General features: G+C 43.1%; 1 protein-coding gene across 4 annotated transcripts in view; it reads left to right on the top strand.

The window, feature by feature from the left end:
* The window catches only part of SHROOM3 (shroom family member 3), a 307,144-nt gene extending 288,643 nt beyond the window's left edge, over positions 1-18,501 (top strand). For 3 of the 4 annotated variants that reach the window (XM_085640966.1, XM_085640968.1, XM_085640967.1), the window contains exons 9-10: positions 4,665-4,937; positions 15,678-18,501. In XM_085640966.1, the coding sequence (XP_085497092.1) occupies positions 4,665-4,937; positions 15,678-16,025 (621 nt within the window). In that variant the 3' untranslated portion in view covers positions 16,026-18,501. The remainder of the gene's footprint in view (positions 1-4,664; positions 4,938-15,677) is intronic. The other variant, XR_014978051.1, reaches the window with a different exon arrangement.
* Positions 18,502-24,279: the final 5,778 nt, after the last annotated feature.

Here is a 24,279-nt window from a genome sequence, read left to right as displayed (position 1 = left end):
CGGGGGGAGAAAAGCCATTTTAAAAATGAATACGAGTGAGTAGAGTCCTATTTTTAAAAGGCCTTTGCAGATTCTTAAAATATTAACAAATGTCCAGTATTTGTGTCTCGGTCCTGTCTGGCACTCAATGGAAGGCAGATTCCGCTGCTGGCTGCCTTATGATGGCCCTCTAGCTGGGTCCTCAATCTGGCTGCGGTACTGCAGGGGACAAAGACTATCCTCTTCTATGTCCCTTGCTGGGCTTAGCTAGATATATATGGTTCTCTTCGTTTTGTGGCGGTTTGGGTGCTCACAGCTGCAGTGGCAAAGAAGGAAGGGGACGCAATTGGAAACCGCTCCCTTTGAAGGGATTCCCTTCCTTCCTGCCAAACCGCAACATCTAGGAAGACGCATGTGAGCCACGTTTAATACAGTGGCTCCTCACGGAAAATGGTCATGAAAGTGTGCGCTATAGTAGGAATGCTGTGCATGCTGACATGACCATTACACCGAAAACCTGACATGGAGTACAGGTACTCTCCTCAGTCCTGGAGAAGTTCCGGTACTCACCATGAAAAAAATCAGAAGTGCCGGTACTCAGTACCTGTTGTGATTACCGACCCATTTAAAGCACTGCACAGGGGCGTATAGGAGCAGGTGGAAGAGCAGTGGGGTATGTGGAAGCAGTGTGAGGCACAGGTTTGGAAAAGACATTTTGAACCAAGTGCTTTTTCAGTGGAAAGGCACATTTTTTAACATATTACCATTGAACTGTTGTAAAAAGTTGTAATTCAAACTATTAACATGTATGCCAAAAGGTAGGGGGAGATACTGACCGGAAGGTAGTAAAATACATTGCCTAGCAATGTGTTGAAAAGGTGGCGATTTTTTTCTTTACTCTAGCCCTGCCCCCAATTACCCGCCCCTGTTGGCCCGCCCCACTGGTGCAGCCCTCGGCAACAAACCACACTGTAATTTTGGTCCCCGAGAGAAAGTTTGTGAGTACCCAAGCAATCTTCCAGCCTGTTTTCCAACTAGAATGTGAAGCACTCAGATTCAGTTCGGCCCCGGGGGTAATTTTATTCAGAAAATTCAGGATTACATGGAATCTTGTGTTGATGTTCCAAATTTCACGTTTTTGGCCGATTTTAACTTCTACTTGGAGCTCACAAACAACACTGACACTGATCATCTGGTGGATAATTTTAATAGTTTAAACTTACGCAGATTACAAAGGAACCTACTCACGAGGCCAGTCATACTCTTGATGGAGTATTCACGGACAATCATAACCGGAGTTTGGTTAAGATTTTGCCAATAGTATGGTCTGACCATAAGGCCATTTTTCTCTCACTTAATGTTCCCCCCAATAAGGGCCCAGGCACAAGTTTATCCAGAACCTTCAAATGCCGTCCCTGGAAAAACCTTAATTTTGATGAGTTAAATGGTATTCTTTCTAATTCAAACCCAGTCTCAGACAACAACATGGAAACGGCTGCAGTGAACTACACCCATTGGTTAGAATCGGCAGCTCTCAGACTGGTGCCAGAAAAACTCATAATAGGGTACATAACGTTGTGATTTGTACAGTGTATTATACAGTGTTAAAGATTCTTCCAGAAAGATCCCAGGTAGTTACACACAATTACATACTTTGAGTATTTACAGGTATGTTCCAAATTATCTCACGTGTTGTAACGTATAAAGTTACAACACATGTGAGACTCTGGTTCTTCACCACTAGTGATTCATTTCCCTTTGCTTATTAGCTCATCGATACTGGAAGCTGAATGAATCTCTGCTTCTCTCTCCCTTATATTGATTTGGAGATTAATTCAATCAACTCCACCAAATCAGGGGCCCCTTCAGACCCGTGCCCCCCTCAGGTCCTACACGAGATCACAAGATCAGTAGCCAGGCCGCTCATGGATCTACTATATAAGATACTGACCACAGAATTGTTCCTGGCTATTTGGAAAAAAGCCTCCAGTCTACCTTTGGTGAAAAAACCTTCATTGGACCCAAATGATGTAAGAAATTACAGGCCTATATCGTGCCTCCCGTTTCCGGCGAAGATATTAGAGAAAGCTGTGAATAAGGAAATGTATCCTTTCTAGAAGCTAACCAGCTTCTCAACACCTCACAGAATGGTTTCAGAGCAAACCACTACCGAATCGGCTCTGATAGAAGCCTCTGAAGAATTGAGAATGGTAGTGGACAAGGGCGGAAAGGCTGCATTGATTTTACTAGATTTATCTGCTGCCTTTGATACAGACCACTACTTACTCCCCCTAGATCGGCTTCAGTCGTTGGGCTTTGACAATCCAGCACTGGCCTTGCTTGCTCATTCCTATCGATAGGCAACAGACCGTGCAGCTAGGAGATTCCATCTCGGACCCCTTCTCCCTCCACTGTGGGATGCCTCAGGGGTCCTCCTGTAGCCCCACACTTTTCAATATCTGTGTTTCTCCTCTGATAAAGCTCATCCGTTTTTATGGCTTTCTCACTTTTCTACTCCGATGACACACAAATCGTGCTGTCTATATCATCTGATTTTGAAAAGGAGGCAAAGATTTTTGCAGCTGCATGTCTCACATTGTTAAGTGGATGCAAAGAAAGTGCGTGAAGTTGAACTAAGATGTAAATGTAAATGTAAATGGAGAGGTCGTGCTTTTTTGGGAATCACTACTCCTTTTGGAACATGTTAGTGTGGCCATATGATCTTGGCCCCCTTCCTACTCATGCTCAAAAAGCTAGAAACCTGGGAGTTATCTTTGATACCAAACTGTGCTTCTGAGAGAAAATAAACCAAATCACCTTGTCGTGCTTTTTTTACAGGACGTTAAAGAAGATTTTCCCGTTCATTCCGCTGGCACTACAAAAAACAGTGATGCTGGTACTCATCATCTCAAGGATAGATTACTGCAATGCCTTGTATCTAGGCTTGCATAAGCAACTGGTGAAAACATTTCAATCCCTACAAAATGAGGCAGCCTGATTGCTTCTCAAAGTCCTCAAATTTGCCCCTATCTCTCAAGGGTTGCAGGAGTAAAACTGTCTTTCAATGAGGAACAGCATCAAGTTTAAGGCACTGTGTCTGGTTCGTGAGGCACTGGACTGGACTGGACCAGAATATTTTCTGAAAATCTTCTCCTGGTACTCTCCCAATCAGATCCTTAGAACTAGTTCAGCCATATTGTCCCCAGAATAAACAAAGCTAGATGGGGTGGAAGGACCTTCTCCTCCGGCGCTAGTAAACTCTGGAACTCTTTGCCTCTAACTTTGAGATCTCAATCCAACTTGCTGCAATTTGGGAAGCAGCTAAAAACATAGCTCTTTGCTGAATCACTCAGGTAAGCCTAGTGATCTACGCTCTCTTTACTGACTTTCTGGTGACAAGTTGCCAGCGCTAAGACACTTTTGGGTAATTGCGCGCTCTGTAAAATAGATTTACTTTACATAATGTAAGTGCTTGCTATAACCGAGAGTGCTATAATTAGATTATGGAAATTACCTTAGCCTATACCTATGGAAACATACATTTTCGCATACTAGCTACATCCTTTATTATGAGGAGCTGTGGAAGGTTTTACTGATTGATGCCTGTCGTTGAGTCCTTTGCTCAACACAATGCTTGTTTATTTGTTCTTCATCCCTGTTGTTTAATTGCATGTGGGTTGAATGTTCACTGTGTTCAGTAAATTTATCATTTCAAGGACTATTCTTACTTTGATTGGATTATTTTCTTAATGATCTTTAATAGTTTATTATAATTGTCATAGGTTTAAATGTGTTTATGTGAACCGAATAACATTTTATGTCCTAAAAATGATAGACTGGGGAGGATGAATCAGGTATTTCCAAACAAGGAGGATACGTCACGAAAGGGCTACACAAATCCAGCTTCAAACCAGAGGCATTGGGGCCCATGGTTAGCCATGAGCCACAATGGGGAATCTAGAAAACAGATTTCAAATGAAATAATCTGACAGTGGTATCTTGTTAGTTTCTACCAGTGTGGTCATAGAGGTATTTTGAAATCAGAAGGTGACTGTATTTTGTTATTAAAGATTAGCATGGGTGTCATTGTCAGGTGACTGCAAGTATCACAACCCAGGACATTAACAGGAAATTATAAACAGTGCATATGTAGTCCTTCCAACACTGGTATATTATGTGGGCATTGTTGAAGGACATTTTGCTTCATCTTAGCACTGTAAATATTATTTGTTGTGCTTCTTCGCCTTTTTTCAATGATGATCTCTGATTGATAGAGGGTAATATCATGACATGAAAGCTTGAATCTCGAACTGTGCTTCTAAGGATTCCACAATATCAGCTCCCAGCATATGCTCAAGGTGGGTAGATGCTTTTTTAAGCATTGTGAGACTTTTTACCTTGATGATATGGTGGAGCCGGTAAATGTGGAGGTCGATAGGCCGGACCTCAATACATGGCATACAGCCATTAAGAGAACATGTTTCAAGAGTCACTTCTATTAAATGTTTTACAATGTATTGTCTAGTCTTCTGAAGTTGGAAAGTGGCAGAGGAGGAGACAAAATGAATAAAAAGGAGTTATAGTACATAATGAGCACAGTGTATTGTAAACCAAACTGATCAGCCTAATGCGCTGCCTTAGAAGCACGTTTTTGTTCACAGGTAGTCTGTCTTTGTCTCTTGCAGAATGAACTCATCAGCAGCCTGAGCCATAAGCTGGATACTTTACATGAAGCCAAGGAGAGCTTGATGGCTGATATCAAACTCAACAATGCTCTGGGAGAGGATGTTGAGACTCTGATTAAGGGGCTCTGCAAGCCGAACGAGTTTGACAAGTACAAGATGTTCATCGGAGATCTGGACAAAGTTGTGAACCTCCTTCTCTCTCTTTCTGGGCGCCTGGCGCGAATTGAGAATGTGCTCAATAATTTGCCTGAAGATGCCACAGCTGATGAGAAGGTATGTGTAAGGACATTGGCCTATATTAGCCACAATCAGGTAATCTCATATCATTGTTGTAAATGCGTACCTCTGATCTCTCAAAACTGACCTTTACCTTCTCCTAAATAATAAAGGGAAACATAGCCCGTCCGGAGTCGTGGTGTATACTGGATGAGCTACTTCATAGAGATTGTACTCAGGTGTTTCCTAGATCTATGAGGGACCCATGTGAAAGATCCTGTTAGTAATCGATCCTCAAGGGGTTCTCTTTACTGTAGACTAACAGAAACCTTCTTGGGGAATTAATTCTGTGTTAATGAACTTGGGTCCTTCAGACTCTGGGGTTGTATTAACTGCTAAAGGAAATCTGCCCAAAAACCAATTCAAAATCTGAAAATATTTATTAACCAAAGAAAAATCTATCTTGAGTCACTGAAATTTGTGAAAAGGTGATGCCCTTGACCCAAAATGAGCATAAGCAGTACACGCAGAGGCACTAATACATGCATTTATTGGTTTTATATATAGGACTTCAGTGGAGAACATGTGTTGAGAAAGGAACAAAGGAGTTACATAGGTGAAGGATTCTGAGGTCATGAGAAAGTATGTAGAGGGACGTCAGTCAGATAAACGTAAACTCTTTTCGCTAAGCAAATTAATCAGAAATGTGTTGTGTCAATAGCCAAGCATGGTCACTGTGCTTTACACATCATAGACGGGCACAACATGAAGTCATGGTTTGGATGATCAGAAAGATGGCTGCATCACTTAGTTACTCTTGTGCAAAATTTAACAAGCATTTGCAATGCAATAGGTCTTGCATTTACGCGAGATCTATTGCATTGCAAATGGTAGGCATCTCAGACAACGGGAGGTAGGGCGGGCTGGAGGGTAGAGAAGGCACGGAAAACAGGAGGGCGGGGGGGTAGAATGCACGGACAATGGGAGTGCGAGTGGGAGAAGGCACACAACGGGAGGGAGGGCAGGCAGGGTGAGATGGCACGGACAACTGGAGGGCGGGCAGGGGGGAGAAGGCACGGACAAGGGGAGGGAGGGGGGAGAAGGCACAACAATGTGAGGGGGGGAGTAAAGAAGGCACCAAAGCATGTTGTGCCTGCAGTAGGAGAACCTCATTAAAGAAAATAGTGCTCACAGTCTAAATAACACGTACCGTGTAACAACGGAAGTAAAGGGGCCAGTCGCAATGGGAGGTGACAGATGAAGAGGAGGTGGTACTAAGGTGGGACTAACAAGCCTATTGACGAATCAGAGGCCAGCATTTAGGACAGACAATGACATAAGCCAATGGCAAATATGGGCTGGGCTTCTATTCCCTACTCCTCTTCAGTAAGTCTCGCAGAGCAGCGCATGTGCGCAGGCTCTAGGCTCGACCTAAAAATCTCCAAAAACTAAAAGGGAACATTAACATCACTTATGTTCCCTTCAGCATATGTTATTGAATATGGTAATTCAAGAAACAAGTATAATATACCTTAGGAATTTGAGGGCACTTTTTCATGGCTCAAATGGGGGCAAATAATAGCCAAGTATAACAGACAATTACAGAGCTATGTAGGGTAAATAAAGTGCTTCTCAGGTGAGGACTTGATTAAAGGACCATTTAAAAGGGTGGGTTGAAGACAGGGGGTAGCCAGAAAAAATAAGTAACCCCCCCCCCCCACTTGAAACAACATCCAGAATACATATGGGCAAGCAAGTGAGCCCTATTATTCGTAAAGGGGCCTGTGGGAGTTAAGCTCCCTTCGAGAATTGTTTTTTAAAGCGGGGCCAATGGATGCATTTTACAGCACAATTTTATTAGATTTGTGGTAAAAAATAAGGCTTTTTGTGAGGGGCACCCATGTAATAAATAATCCAGAATCTAAGGGGCTATATACCTTCCCCAGAGGTTTTGAGTATTTCTATCCAAGACAAAAATGGTGCCTAACAATGTTTCTACAGCAAAATTTCACTGAGGAATTTGCTACAACTACCCATTGGTTTGCAGTTTGATTTAGACATATTTCCTCAGTGTTAACGCTATCTTCCCTCATTTTTACTTGGCACTTCCACTCTCCCTTAAAAAATGGGCCAATCATTGTTTTTTTGATAAACAAGTTTTTATTGTTTTAGGTGACACAACAGAAAAACATTGAGCCTGTCGAACCACCAGCTTACAAACACACAGCACAGGACCACTCCACCTCCCCACACCCCCCGAAACTCCCCCCCCCCCCGCCCCCCTCCCCCCAAACAGCATGTTCACAATATATTGCCTAACCACTACCCCCTAGACCCTACGGTACTTCTTAAGACAGCCCCTCGCCTGGTAGAGAGTCCGTTCCTGTGCCGCACACCGCCAATCATTGTTTAGTGAAGCGCCATAATCATGCTACTGCATTTCCATCAGAGGACGGTATTAAGGTCCTCTAATTTCATCATCTTTTCTACCTTAAAGAGGCCATCCACTGTACAATAAAAAAAACATTCTTTACCCAGTTGTGCTTCTCTAACAAGCACCAAAGATAGGCCTTCTTGGACGTTGCTTTGTTTAATGACTTCAGTTTGGGTTTTTAGATGTACTGTGATGTCATTCCTCAGGTGGCCTTTTTAATTCAAGCTGAGTATCTTGTTCCATTCAGTAGCTCACGGCCAAGGCTAATGCGTACCTTGGTATTGTGCGGACAAGGGACCTAAGGTATAAGTTAAATAGAATGAAATGGCAACACTGTCTTCCTAGAATGAAATGGCAACACCGTCTTCCTTGTTTTTTGCCAGTGACAGTGCATGTCCTAAGGTTCCTTACAGATTTAATAGACAGTGATATAGGTATAGGTTATATGGCGCCTTAGGAACAATCGCACATATATCAGTTCAGGATAGTATTGAGTTACGGTGCTGTAAGGCAAGGAGAACCACCAACCCCCCCCCCCCCCCCCCCCCCCCCCCAATGTTGTGGCCAAAGCCAACATAGAAATTCATAAGATCCTCAGCACACCTCTGTAGACTAATATTAAAAACCAATGCAAGTATACACAAATGATAAACACAGTTTCAGAAATCTTTCTTTTATTCTTTTCTTTCTGATCAGCCAACACGTGTTTCGTCGTACAAACTGGGAAATCGTCCCGGTACTGGAAGCCTGGACAGACTGATCTAGTTGCGGCTGCACTACGGCGCGTAGCGAGGTGCTTTTACTGAAAATTACGGATTTGCTTACTTCGAAGCAAGTATACTAGACTCACTCACAGTCTAGAGCGTGTAGAATGGAATTATCACTGCATGGAAAGTTGCTACCAATGACATTGAAGCCTTGAGAAAGTCGCTGGACGATTTCCCAGTTTGTATGACGAAACACATGTATAGGCATCAGAAAAATGCAAATGAAGATATATAATAATTGATAGGAATACCGTTCTTTAACAAGTAAAAATACCTGTTCATATGTGGGCACTAACATGAGCTGCATAGCTAGTGGGAGTCCCTGGAACTAAGAAAGACACATCACACATAATTGTTTAGAACAGATTCACCATCTGGCAAAGAGCCAGATAGTAAGCTCCTGTAGGCTTTACACTGGAATCACAGCTTTCCACCGGGATCCCCTTTAGCAATGTAAATACAAGGGTAGAGCTAAGAATTGCACTCAAAAGGCCAGACTAGATGTTGGGTGACTTCTCACTCTGTGGTGTCAAATGCTAATAGCATCTAAACATTGTTCTGGTATTTGTACTTAAATGAGAAAAGGAAGCGATATGGCCTAATGGCCAGAGCTGCCGACTTTGGAGCTTGGAAACCAGGTTCTAGCAGTTGTGCCTAAAAGAAGAAAAAATTAAACCGGGCCTTCTTTAATGTAATCTTATGTAGAACGCTCCAGAGTCCTCTGGGCAGAGTTCGTGTGCTATAAAATTGCAAAACAAACAGAAAGTCACTGTGACAAATGGTTGTTATCAGTTGAGCCTCTTCGCACTGAGTGACTGATGCTGCAGCGAGCAGAAAGGCATCTCTATGTCATTACCCTCTGCGCCTCATACTCTTGGAAATGCCCTCGGGAGTTGTAGTCTGAAAGAGGGCAATCACCAGCATGTGGAACAGGCCCGTGGACTGCAATCCCCATGATGCCGCAGTGCATTAATTTACACAGTTTACGAGCAATCTGAGCAAGTTCTGTCTGCCAGTGGGAACTCTGACAAGACAAGTAAAAGTGGGTCTGCTGCCCACTGTTCTCAGCCGAGTGGGTATGGGTAATACCACCCCTCTCCAGCTGACAAAGCGGGGGGTTGACGACGCCACTGGTTGAAGATATGCTTTCTAAAGACCTGTGAATAGTGGGCCGTAGGAGGCAGAAATGTGCTGCACATGAGAAGAATTAACGAATAGATCCAAATGCCAAATTTGTGACATGAGGATAATGGACTCGAGGCCTCACACTGTAGAGGCTAAACAACCAATGTCAGGGGTGTAGTTTGCAAACTTATCATTGATGTGCATGTTTAAAAAATGTTAATTGTGCATTGGCTGGTGGAGAACCATCCACTCTCTTCAAAGTGGGCACATTGTTCTGGGAAAACACAGATACAATTACAGTTTAAACATTCTGGATCTGGAAAAGGCGTTTGACACCTTGTTGTGGCCCTACCTGTTCACGGTCCTGCAGTGCATAAACGTCGGTCCTACGCTCATGGCATATACCCAGCTCCTGTATAGAGGTCTCACCTCCAGGATGCGAGTCGGTAAACTCATGTCAGCCCCATTCCCGGCGACACGAGGGACCAGGCAGGGATGCCCCCTCTTCCCTCTCCTTTTCGCTCTAGCAATGGAACCCTTGGCCATAAGATTACGTCAGGCGGGAGAGACATGGGGGATTCCCATAGCGGATACAACCGATTGCGTGTCACTGTACGCGGACGACCTCCTGATATATGTTCGTGACATCTCGGATGACCTCACTCCAATATGGACCACGTTACAGGAGTTCGGGGAGGCCTCGGGGCTCAAAGTAAACTGGGGGAAATCATTGGTCTTCCCTTTGGGGGCCCAAATAGCACCCTTGGAGATTACACTGGGCACCCAGACACTGACATGGGACACTACAGCCCCAGATATTTGGGAGTGCGACTGTACCACTCCCCCAGGGACCTCTTCGAGGGTAACCATCGCAGGGCGTTAGCAAGCTTGCGATCGGCGGTGGGCTTCTGGAAGATGTTGCCATTGGCACCCATCAGGCGCGTAGCCATAGCAAAAATGATCATGGTACCGAGAATGCTCTATTACTTCGCGAACCTCCCAATAGTCCCACCGCGCTCCTTCTTCCGGGAGTTAGATACGCTGTTAACAGCCCTGATTTGGGGCGGCGGTCGCCATAAAGTGGCGCTACGCACGCTATACCTACCTACGACGGGCAGAGGCCTAGGAGCTCCATCCTTCGAATCATATTTCCTCGCGGTGCAGCTCCAATGGTTGTCCCACTGGATGGCAGAGAGGCACGTGGGAGAGACAATAACCAAGAGTGGCAGGATGCTCCTTCCCGCGATCAGACGAATGCTATTGCCGGGTACTAAACCGGCACGCACGCACCCGCTACAGGTTTTTGTAGCCCGCAGATGTATGATGCGGATACACCGTATGTCGAGGGGCCGACCACTATACTCCCCCTTGCTCCCCCTGGTGGGATTCCCCCGGAAAAGCGGGTACTACACTGCGGGAGCCCTTCCAATAAGGACCGATCACGACATTACAGAGATGGAGGCGTTGTTTCACGAAGGACAACTGAAGACCTATGCTCAGTTGGTCGAATGGTACGACCTCCCGCATGGACAGTTTTTGCGACACAGACAAATATTAGATAGTGGTAGCCAATACTGGAATCTGCGGGACGGGGAGCCCCTGACACATCCAGTGTTACACACGATACTGCGCATGGGGGCAGGTGGGCACCTAATCACATGGCATTACAAAGCGATCCGGGAATTGACGGATGTTTCCCTGGATGGGCTCCGGGGGACGTGGGAGGACGACACGGGCCGAGCGTTCCATGACACAGAATGGCGCCAAGCTCTGGAATGTCCCAAAAAGGTATCCAGGAATGCACGATTCAAAAACATACAGTTTAATATCCTGCATCGAGCGTATCTCACACCGGATAAGCTTCACCGGTTTTACCCCGATTCGCAATTCCGGTGCCCCCGCTGTCAAGCACCAGAAGCAGACTTCAAACATATGTTTTGGACCTGCCTATCCATACAGCGGTATTGGGACAGGGTGCACCATGCACTCCGATCGACGACCAATCTCCTGAACATTTCCACGTGGGAGACGTGCGCTCTGGGGATATTCCAGAAAAAGAAAACCGCAAAAGTACAACGGAGGTTCGCATCCCTGGCCATTCTCTTAGCGAAAAGGAATATAGCTATGCATTGGAGAGCTCCTGCGGGGCCCTCGGAGGCAGCTTGGGCGGTAGCACTACTGAAATGGGGTGCAGCAGAGGAAGAGACACTACGAGAGGAAGAGATAAAGGGCACCCGTAAACATCCAATATCCAAGGAATGGGCACAGCTCCTAATCCACTTCAAGCAGGAGCGAGCAGAAGGGGAAACACAGGAGTTGACGCAGCCCGCACCCCACTCTCCCTCCCTTTCCCCCGCCACTCAGGACCCAATGATAACGATAGCGGTACAATAGACAAGTAGAAGAATCAACTAGAAGAGATGGGCGAAACCCCCCGAATTTTTCGCTTGCCCTTACAACGGCCCACTTTCTCCCTAGATCATCTCAGGACACATCCAACGTGCCTGCACTCAGTCAACGCGCCGCCCACCAGGACGGCTTATCCTTGCCCGCCCTACATCTACTCCCCCCCTCATGTTCCTCTTATTAATTTCCCTCCCCCCTTTTAGTTTTTCCTTTTTTTACCGTTTTTCCTCTCCTCCCCACAGTTCATAGTTAATTCCACCGGCAGTTCAAAAACCGATACACTAGTTAAACGGAATAGATGATCACATACGTCATGAGGGAAGAGCTACACAGGCAGAAATGGGGAGAACGAGCTAACCCTAGCTAACACGTGCCACACCGGTACAGTCGCAATGACGCACACTACAGTCTATTGGAACAAACCAGTAGTAGATCTACGATCTTAGCAATGTCAAGAGGTTCCAGGGATTAGGCAACTAATGCAATCACCCTTTGTCAACAGGAATGATACTTTACAATGATGTAAAAAGTGGTTCGTCAATGATATATTTGATGTACATTATGGAATGTTGTATGCAAACCCTAATAAAAAAATTCAAACAAAAAAAGACAATTATAGTTTAAACCTACAATGTTGCAAATTATGAGTCAGGCATACGATAGCAACAAGCATGTCAACTGTGGGATAAACCATAGAAGTGACCGTTTCATAATCTAACTTCTGTTTCTCCTTTCGGTCGGATTCCTGATTGTCTTCTGTTGCCGGCTGTGGTATCACAGAATTTTTGAACAGCAAAATGTTTTAAAACTTAAAAGGTCAGCTGCAGATGTGCTTGTCTAAACCTGGGTCCCACCTTTTTATACAAAGGTTGTTTGCCTTTACAGTCTCTTCTCTGTGATTAGCGGACAGATGCATTCGAACACTTAGGGCCTTATTTAGATCTCGTCGGATGGGTTACTCTGTCACAATGGTGACGGGATATACCGTTGGCCGAAATATAAATCCTATGGGATTTATATTTTGGCAGACAGGATATCCGTAACCGTTGTGATGGAGGAACCCGTCCACCAAGATTTAAACCAGGCCTATAGTCTTTTGCCACCACTTGTGTTCTTCTGCTCTCTGGATTCCACACTTTTATTCTGGAGTCTCCTTCAGTGCTGCCAGTGCTGCAGGTTACAAGGTTTAATGAATATGCTCCCTAAAACTCACACTATTCAGATCTGAGCCTCCTGCTTTGTGCTTTTCGTGCTTGGACCTAACCACTACATATCCACTTGCTCTATGTGATTAATTTACAAGTGGGACAGGGATGAATCTATGACACTAGTGGTTGTAGATCTTCAAACTATTGGTCCCCATCGTAGAGAATTGGACTGTTAAGCTATGGGCTAGAGAGGCCGCAAACAGTCTGGTCTGCAAACAAGAATGGATTTCTGTTAGGAATCCTCGGCTCACCCTCGGTAGGCGGGTACTTGCAGTAAAAACTTTCACAGCGAAAACACATATGTTATATGTACGAAAACTATGTGCAATAGTGCAATGAAATAACAAAGTCGAAAGGTTTTAACCAAGTTTGATAAATTAATAAAACGGTTATAAGTAAAATGTAACAAAAATGCAGATAATTTGATGGAGGGCTCTAGAGATATAACAAAAAGGAATTGGAATAAGTTATTGTAAAAATGGATGTACACAGCAAAATCAAGACATCTGTTTTTCAAAAATGTCCGAGGAGGTATAAAACGACTTTTTAAACAGCAGGAGTTAAACATATTTTTTCATTTGCTGCTCACTTAAAGCAGGCAGCTTTAACCATCTTAACAGATAATGTATGTATTCACAATAAGCCTTCACATTTTAAGGACTTGTTCTCCAGATCCTAGTCCATGGTTTCAACTTCAAGTGAAGAGCAAAATATCCACTTTCAACTGGTCCTCTGGATATTTCTGCAGCAGCCACGCCTCCTCTGTCCACGTGCCCTTGTGCAGTTTTCTGCCATATTTGTAACTAGCTCTTTGATTTTCTTCCATGCAGACGACATCTTCCTCTGCTTCAGAACTTTCTTTCCAACTAGACACAGGATGGCTGTTCCTCAGAGCCAGCATGCTTTTGTAACAGTTCCTTGAGGTCCTGTAGCCCTCTGGGTCAGTGGTGATTAGTGTATCTAGGCCTGGAGAAAATGTTTGGACCAAATGATTGTAGGCAAAGCTGGGGGCACCTCTCTCCAGTGCCCAGGCAGGAATTATTATGATGTCATCTTATCTTAATTTTTCCAGGCAGTTCTCGGCATGAAATGGGTAGGACAGGATATTTTAAATAGTATCACCCAGTAAAGATTTGGTGATTACCATTAGCTTTACTCGTGGCCTGCTCTGTTTAGACCACTAATCTGTAAATCATCCCTCTGCCGCGACATTTTCAAGAGGTGTGAGCTACATGTGCAGGCGTTCCGTCCGACAGTGCCCATGCCCTTTGATAAGCACTTATCCGATTGCAGGCTCAATTTATTTAATAAGGTAAAGGTTTAAGATGGATTTGATATAATTTTCATCTTTCAGACAAACTTGCTAAATTATGTTACCATTAATAAGGCAGTCAACATAAGGTTGAACCACTGTTGAAATGGTGATGCAGAGGTTTTATTACATTGACATTCTGGGAGTGAACTGTTGCTGGGAGGATGGGACTGGCCCATTGGAGGGTAATGTCAGTGCAGTGAAGTGGAGTGATCCGTCCATCATTGGGAGGTTGATGCTGTTCAGGTCAGTGGGGCGAAACTATTGTTTTAGTCCATGGAGGTGAGACTGTTTGCGTGGACCATTGTTGGGAATGTAAATGTGTTAATGAACTTTGATGCCACTGCACTTCATGAGGAGAGTCATTGCTGGGAGGGCTGTCTTGGCACATTGAATGATAATGCCATTAAAATTCATGTTGGTGAACCAAATGTTGGGAGGGTGATGGTTGTGTGTGAGAAGCTGATGCCCCTTCAAGTCATTGGAGATAAACCAATGTTGGGTGACTACGGTGCTCTTAGGAAATAATGTCTGCACTCCAATACCTTTGTTTCACAAGCTTTCTTGTAAGTCACTGAGTTGCAGGGAAAATTGAAGATCAACTAATAATTAAACAGAAATAGAAGTAGGGGTATGTATGAGTTGAGTTATATAGTCCTACTACTTTAGACCACGTCACACTCCATTTTGGAATTTGTAGGTCCTTTTTCCAATGATAAACACTGGACTACAACTACCGGAGTGGAAAGCAAAGCAAACGGAAAAGGCACCACTAGCTTACGATCTGCCTGGAAAGCGCAGGTTGTCCCATTTCACATCCACAAAAACCCCCAATCCATCTTGATCATTGCATTCTGGTACTCACGGTTTTGCTTTCCTCATTATTAGTGCAAGCACCAGGATGTAAGATGATATGCGACGGGCTAAAGATGTGACCGTTCTTCACTTTGCAGGTCTCTCATTTTGCAGGTCTCTCATGAGTCAGCGACCCGCCTCTTACCCCAATAACAGACAGTTTGTTCCTCCTACTTTCATGACCAGCGAGTAATTCCTCCCAAGCTTAAAAGGTCTGTTAACTACTCAGGGACCTTGATTTTCACTCCCAGGCTCAGGGGGTCCCTAACCGCCATGCCTCACATTGGCCTTTATGCTTGTGCCCACTGTTAGGCTGCAGACTCTCGGCATGAAGTTGAGCATGCAAGCAGGCGCAAACGTGAATGGAGCTATGGTGCGTTTGTTTGTGGGGTGCCCTGGAAGAGGAAACAAAAGTAAAACCGTGGGAATTAAGTTTTTCTTTTTTCATCATGGATTACAAATGTACTTAATTTTGCCTAAGAACTGCGTTGTACCATTGTTTGCCATTAATGGTACTGTTCATGTTTAAGGTCAAACGTAACAGGAGATGTGCAGTGAAAATCGTGCTGTCTTTACCATGACAAAATAATTGGAAACACAGAAAATAAAAGGAATCTATTAATTAATGCACTTTTAATTTTCTCATTCAACCTTTCACGGCATCTTTTGCTTCTCTTTTTTTAATGCCAGGATACCCTGAATAAAAAGAGAAAGGTTCTTGTTGGCCAACATGAAGATGCAAGAGAGCTGAAAGAAAACCTAGACCGGAGAGAGCGAGTGGTTCTGGACATTTTGGGGAGGTACCTCTCGGAGGAGCAGTTCTTGGACTACCAGCACTTTGTCAAGATGAAGTCGGCTCTCTTAATTGAGCAGAGAGAGCTGGACGACAAGATCAGACTGGGCCAGGATCAGCTCAAGTGCTTAACAGAGAGCCTACCTTTGGAGCACAGCTCCAGGGGAGCGGCACCTTCCACAGGGACACGCACCACCCCTGTGGCAGGAGTCCCTTCCTTTGCACCAGTGACCTCCTCACTTTAATATTTCCCAAATGGATCTGGACAAAAGGCCTGTAATTTAATCCGAGTTCCTTCACAAATACTGAATCAGACTTTCAAATGAACGAACGAAGGAGGATTACTTTCTTTCCTAAGCATGTACTGATTAGAAGGGTGTGATCCCTCTGGCAGTGCAGTACAGGTCAAACAGGAAACCTACAACCTCACGGTCAGCTTTGTCGGATCCACTTTTAATGTACAATTGCCAAGAAGACTTTAGGGTACCCTGACATACCTGGGCCCTTGTTAACTCTAGGGGGCACACTCCACTACCCAATGAAGGATGACAGATGAAGGTTTTAAAAGCACCTCTATGCTATTGCTATTTATAAACAAATGTTGTGTAAGAAATATGTATCTGTACAAAGTTGAAGCTTTGCTTGATGCTGTTTTGTGATGTAGGTAATGCTTTTCTTCACATAAACCGATTAACAAAATTGTATACCCCAAAGACAGTCACCTAGCTTAAATATGTCATTATTATACAACACAGTGCTTCCACGCAGTCATCTCTGCACACGGGATGGTGTCATTAGTACAGTGTCCTTGAGAAGGAACCTTTGACCAGCACAGTTTCATACCTGGCACTTGCCGTGTCACCAGTTTGGCTCTTTTACAGCAGCTCTCACAAGGAGTCTTTTTTAAACATTGGTATTATGTTAAAAAGTTTACAAACCAAGAGATGGCTATCTGGAGATTTCATGAAATCCTTTTTCACATGTTGCTTCTGTGTGTGCGCGGTGACTACACACTGAACAAGCATTTTCAATGCAATAGGTCTCGCATTTATGAGAGAGTTTGAGCTATTGGCATTGTACATGACAATGGCTTTTATTAATGTGTTGTTTTTAAAACATAAATAAAAGGCATTGTCATTTGCAATGCCAATAGCTTAAACTCTCGCGAATGCAAGACCTATGGCATTGCAAATGCGTGCTACAAAAATAAAAAAGCGTTAGGAGAGAGTGTGTCCTGCCTGCAACAGCAGACAGGACAAAGCTATTTGAGAAAATAGTGCTCAGAGGCTGTAATTAAAGCCTGCCGAGCACACAACAGGGGGTGTCGCCATAGGAGGTTACAAAATGAGACAAGGCTGTACTATGGAGGGACTATTAAGCCTTTTGGCCAATCAAGAGCCACAGTTTACAGTGGACAATGACACAAGCCAATGAAAAATGTGGGGGGAGCTTCAAGTCCCTACCTCAATATAGCATGCCTCACAGAAACCGCGCATGCGCTGCCCAGGCTCGACCTAAAAAGAGAGCTTTGTGAGGCAGTTGGACTCCACAGTAATGAGCGCACACTGACACTACTTTTTAATTTTATCATGAGATTTAAAAGCACAGTAGTGTTAAGCCTTTTGCTGCCCGTTCGGAGAATAATCTAAATAAAGTGGGCAGTTTGAGTTCACAGCTGTAAACTGAAAGCATAAGCTAAGGCAGAGCCTCCCTATCTATAACCCTTCTCCCAGTTGGAAAATGTTTACATATTGGGCAAGGATCATCTTCATTTGTGTTTTACCTCAAAGGGAGATAGGTTATTTGTTGTGACATTACCATAACCCTGTATAAAGCAGTTGTTTCTTTCCTGCACCAGAAGATGGATGTTTCTCTGCTCAGCATCTACTCACTGGCCTTGAGGCCAGGGAAACAGCAGCCCTCGTTTTAGGTGGTGCAGTCCAGCCCTCGCGCACTTTTCAAATATCTACTTATCTGAAAATGAAAGCTATTGGTACACTCCACTTGTTTGAAAAGGCTCCCAATTACTCTCTACCAAATGTATCGGAGGCTTTGAAAAAAGCATTTAAACGTGTTTCTGTGAAATGCCTGTTGAAATGTATAGGATTTCAGTTTGAAGAATGGCAGAACTTTTATGTGAAACTTTGACTGATTAACCAAGGTTTGAAGTTATTTGCTCTGATTTGCACACCACTTCGTATTTTAGAATACCCATTTTAATCCTCTAGTATTCAAATTGTGACATTGCCAGTGCCTTCAACTGCTAGTTGCAGGCAAGATGCCAAAAATCATAAACAGAGTTACAAATTACAGATTTTGGTGCTTTCCCATGATTATCACTTTCTCGTGCCTCAATTTCTCCGATTTTAAAAGATTTTCCAGTGTAGAAAATAATTACGGAAGGGAAATATGTTGTTCATGGAAAGCTCAGCACACGCGTCTGACAGTGCTGAAAGCGAATGCTCCTCACACTGCCTATTGACTTGAGGCTACTCTTTGCCCGAGTTATAATTTCCGGAATGTGGGGTGTAACAACATTAGCAAAAGGTGGTACTCCTATTGTTGTGGAACTGTACCGCATCTTTTTCTAGCATTAAAGTAAATTATTACTGATTAATAAATGGTGATTGTCCCGTTGACTGAAAACAAAATGGTGGCATGTGTGCAACCTAACAAAACATTTTTCAAAGACAAAAATAAATATTGTTTATGCTCATGAAATGCATTTGATTTTCTCTATTGTAAAACAGCGAATCTGTGGATAGGCTATGTATTGTGCTTGATGATGGGCCTGTCACCCTTTTTAGGAGAGGTGTAAGCAATGTAGTACATCACTTCTAGTCTCTCACACATCAAACAACAAGAACATTCACCCACAACCCATTCTCCTAACATAGGAACATACACATTCACTCTCTTACTAGCAAATCTTCACAAGCCAAATCAAACTCCAGCTTGAGAAAATCACAAAATGGCTGAAAAGTTACTTTATGAAAGGGCTGCAGTGCCATTCAAAAGCCAGATTGTGACCTATCCAAATGCCAATAACATAACATAGCATGACTGTGCACAGGAAGAAATACAAGCATAAAACCAAGAATGTACCTGAGCTCTACAGAGAGACTACTCTCTTTTGTTCCTACTATAGCAGAAAGCAGACCAGAGAAAGAGGGAAGGACTTTTTTAAGTTAATCAGTGGCTACAAAATTGTCTTCAATTAAACAAGCATTAGCGATTCAAATAGGTATGTCTTATAACTTAAAGTGCCTCTTCAGTCACTGGAGAATTTAGGCACAAATAGCAATATTTGTTCAGTCACTCACTCATTCTCCCACATCCATACATTAATTTACCCAATGACACATTCTTGCATTCACAAACAACCAGAATGTACCATATCCAAATGTCAATAACAGCATAACAACGTGACTGTGTATATGGCGAAACATCAGCATAAAAATAAGAATTAACCTCGCAGAGCTCCACAGAGATATTTCGCACATTTGCTGATACTGCAGAAGTAAGCAGGCCAGACTATAAGAGAAGGCTTTGTTTAAGTCAGTCACTGACTATCAGACTGCCTCTAATTAAAGCAAGCATTAGCAAAGCAAATAGGTCCGATTTATAACTTAGGTGCCTCTTTAGTCAATGGTGAGTACAGACACTCAATAACTCAACATAGGACAGTTTGTCACTCATCCTTGCACTCTTGCATAGATTCATCCACCCAACGACTCATTCTTGCATTCACCTACTGACCCATCTACAATAAAAGTTACACAAAAACTCAACAGGCATATACAAGATAAATTATAATAATAAAAGAAGAAGAAAAGGAAATGAGTAATTGCATAAACATGGTGGGCATGTGCTTGCAATAAAAAAATAACAAACAAATTAAACTTACCAGCCATCTTGAAATGGTATAACTCAGCGTTTGATTGTTTGAACGATCCAGCATGACTGCCATGTTTAGAATCAATGTGCCAGCCACCTGGGAATGGAAAAATAATGATATACAATACCTTTCCAACCTGGCTTCTGAGTAAACATTGCATTGAGTGGCCTCCTTCGAATGATATTTTGTATAATTATTTTACTAATCCAAGATCGCCTAGTGTATCTCTTAGTATCAATCCAAGAAGGCCAACATGCAGCTTCTAAATGTTCCAGCCAAATACGTGATACACTGTGGACAATACCATTCCAAGATGGTCCACCAGTTTAGAAGTGGTGGTGAATGTCCATAAGCCCTGTTTGAGGAGGTGCTGGGCGCTCCAAAAAAATAATTTGAAAAAGCAGAAGGAAAGAGTGAAAGAGAGCCTGAAAAAGGAGAAACTGTATAACTAAGGAATTGACTAGCAGCTCTGGCACCGAAGCACACTCAATTTCAGGTGGATGTGCGCCTAAAAGGAAATAAAATGCCACCATTCACTGGGTAATGGAGCCAATTACTGAAATGAGCTGACCCTTTTCCCCAAGTAGTATGTTGCGCTGGACAGAAACAGAATGTGAGGAACCCTCAAAAAAGATTAATGACTGAAAAGGGCTGACTAAAAGCCCCTCTAGATATGTATATTTAGGTATGTATTGTATGTGATTTTTTTATTACAAGTCTAGCAGATAACTAATGTCGCCAAGCCACATCTAATGAGTACATTTATACTCATAGAGTTGGCAAACCCATAAACTACCCCTCATAAGAGAATCTATCAACGATTATCACAGTGAAAATCATCTAAACCAAGGGGCTATCTGAGGGGGTAACAAATACCAAATCCCTTGCTTATCACAGTAATCTCTTAGATATGGTATAACAACATATCTACTTACAGGTTTTAATATGGGTAATAACAATCTACCCTTAAACGAGTGAAAAGAGGTGGACTTTAGATCGGTCTCTCTTATTAGACCAAAAAGTTATCGATAACTTGAAAACAAAAACTGAAAATTATTTTAAGGAGAATAGTGGGGGAGAAGTCTCAGACATAATAGTGTGGGAAGCATTTAAAGCTGTTATTAGAGGGACATTAGTCGGCATAGCAGCGGGTAAAAACAAAACTAAGAATGCAAAAATTTTGAGGTCGGAATCAGACTTACTAGAATTACAAACAAAAATAGATTGCTCAACGACAGAAGATGATCAAAAAAAGTTAATAAATGAGAGTCTGGTAAAGAAACAAGAACTATCACTTTTCCTAGAGAAAAAGATAAGAGAAAGATGGCAAGCTAGTTCCCTAGCAAACTACGAATGGGGGGGAATTGTGGGAGGCTTCTAGCTTGGAAGCTCAAGACTGATTCCAACAGAAGTAAAATAACCGCCATCCACAAAGAAAATAGCACTCAGCTGATTGAGGACAAATCAGGCATAGAAGAGGCTTTTGAGTCTTTTCTTCAGACACTATATGGAGAGGAGCTGGTACCTCGGCAAGCATTAATTGTAGCTTATTTAAACAAATCACAAACCCCTAAACTCGATAGTGTTTCCTGTAGTATTCTGAACAAATGGATTACCCAGAAGGAGGTGCTAGATGTAATGAATAGCCTTAAAAGAAATAAAGCGGCTGGCCCAGATGCCCTACCAAATGAAATCTATATTGTTTTGAAAGACTTACTAGCTCCGATACTGACACATTTATTTAATACCATCTTTCTTGAGGAGTTACCACTCCCTAAATCTTGGAATGAAGTTGCAATTAGCCTGATTTTAAAACCGGGGAAGGACCCCACCCACTGCGAGTCGTATAGGCCAATCTCGCCTCTTAACTCCGATTATAAGGTGTACAGCCAGATATTGGCTAAAAGACTTGGTTCTCTCTCTGGTAAATTAATGCATGAGGACCAAAAGGGTTTTATTAGAGGGAGACAGTTGCATGACTTAACACACCAATTGATAGGAGCCATAGATATAGCAACCCATGAGAAGGTACCTTTAGCAATATTTACCTATGATGCGGCCAAGGCCTTTGACCGAGTTAACTGGTCGTACTTACACCAAGTTATTACACACAATAACCTAGGTCAACATTTTACTAAGGCGATAGCAAACATTTATATTGCCCCGACTGGGAAAATATTGATAAACGGTGCTACAACTAACAGTGTCCAAATTAGGAGGGGCACAAGACAGGGGTGCCCCCTTTCCCCCTTACTTTTCAACTTATATATAGAGCTCCTGGCCAACACGATTCGGTTCTCTAAAGATCTTATCCCCTTTAGTTTCAATAATTGGGAGATAAAAGTGGCACTATTTGCCGACGACTTGATGGTCTACTCAAACAATTTAACAGAGACAACTATTATTATGAACGAATTGCTGGCAAATTTTGGGGAGATTTCTGGGTACCAAATAAACCAGCAAAAAACTGAGATAATGCAGTGGAATCTACCCCTTTCCCAATACGACTCTAAGAGGGAAATCCGATATTTAGGGATTCAAATTCGAAAAAACATTGACGAAATTGCTCAAGCGAACTTGCTACTAAAAACCAAAGAAATGAGGAAATTATTAAAATCATGGTCCTGTCTATCCTTATCCTTTATAGGGAGAGTCAATATAATAAAAATGACTATCCTACCCAAGTTTACTTTTGTTTTCAATACTACCCCTCTGGAGTTCAACGCATTTCAAATAAAGAAGATCCAGAGTGAGTTGAACTCCTTCATCTGGGCATCTAAAATGTCTAGGATAGCCTGGAAAAATCTGAGCCAAAAAAAACACCGAGGAGGGATTGCTAGCCCAGACCTTCTGATGTATTATACAGCTTTTCACTTTAAAAACATAAGGCACCTCTTTCAAGATTATGCTCCGTACTCCCTATATTGGAAAGCAACAACAAATCATAGTAATTTTTTGTACAAATTTGGACATCCAAGATTCTTTAAGAAGATTAAGTTAAAGGTACTGAGATCGGCATGTAAACTTTGGTCTGATATAAGGAAAATTTGGAGTTACCCATACTATAGTTCACAAGCTCCGATATGGAATTCGCCCAGTACTCCTGAATGTTTGCAGGATTCCCTAGCTCTTCCCTTGAAAAGATCTGGAATAACAACTTGGGGAGATCTATTAGAAAATGGCAACTTAAAATCATGGGAAGACTTGGTAATGTTAACTGTGAATGGAATCTCGAGGTTCAAATTTTACCAATTGGCTAACTGGGTTAAATCTCAAACTATTGGACCAGAGGACTCCATAATTGTAGGGGACGAACTACATAAAGCCCCTGGAAAGAAAGAAGTCGCGAAGTGGTATTGGTCCCTGGTAGAGAAGAAGGAATCAGACTATGATATCCCAGATTATAAATGGAAGAGGATCTTTCCAGCTGAAGACCTGCAACAGGCTTGGCAAGTATCTTATACTTACTTGTGGTATACTACTATTTCCGCACCGTTGAGGAAAAATCATCTATTTACCCTGTACAGATCATACTGGACTCCTGGGAAGCTTTCCAAAATGAGTATCCAGGTGACGAAAAAATGTCCAAAATGTGGCGAGAATGAAGCAAATGACATCCACATGTTTTATTCTTGCCCTCAACTTGGTCAGTTCTGGAATGAAGTCGGCAAATATATTGGTAAATGCTTAAATTTGACTCTCAAGTTAAGACCTTTCACTGTTATTTTTTTTTTTTTATTGAAACAAAAGTGCACAACACAGCCTTTTTGCACACAACCCGGAGGCCGTCAGCATCAATTGCAAGAGCACTGGTCTACCAATACACAGCTTACATGCCTACAACCCAACGGGCCGGCAGCGAGAACGAGTTGGAGTGTGGAGGTATCCCACCGCCTGTTGATGAGTCCGTTTCAGCATGTGTCATATAGTTATTCACACTTCAACTTAATAGAACCGGCCGAACCCCCCCCCCCACGCCTACCCTATACACATTACCTGTTCCGCTACCCTATGTACCATGTGATGCCTTGTGGTGATATCATTTATCTACGCGTCCATGTCCGGACATGTCACCGAACCGGGAGTCATACCTCTCATGTACCACAACCCTTCACACCCACAAAAGACTGACAACTACCACCTCCAATCGTAACCGTCTTCCCACTGATCAAACTACTAATTCTTGCAATGGTCCGAACCTCCCGCCTCCAGCCAAGAGACGAGTGGTTGCCAAATATCTAGAGGTCGGGATCTGTTAGGCATTAATTCCCAGTAAGTGGACAGCTGGTCTTTGCAATATATGACGTTATTTACCCATGCAGTTATTGTAGGACCCTGTCGTTTCTTCCAGGTAAGCGCGATCTGTCTCTTAGCCAACAGAAGTAGCATGGACGTAAGTTTGCGAGATTTTTTCGGGACATCCGCTACGTTACCCAGCAGCGCTGTCAGCGGGGATACCCGTAACTCGACATGAGTGATCTGCCCTATATGTCTCAACACCGCCATCCAATAGCTTCCGACCGGGTTACAGCTCCATGCAAGCTGTGCAAAAGTGGCTTCCCGTACCCCACATCTCCAGCATGCCGTGTCTGGGCAAATGC

The sequence above is a fragment of the Triturus cristatus genome, chromosome 2_2 (genome assembly GCF_964204655.1).
Source record: "Triturus cristatus chromosome 2_2, aTriCri1.1, whole genome shotgun sequence".
NCBI lineage: Eukaryota > Metazoa > Chordata > Amphibia > Caudata > Salamandridae > Triturus > Triturus cristatus.
The sequence above is the reverse complement of the archived record's forward strand: the minus strand, read 5'-3'. Positions and strand labels throughout refer to the sequence as shown.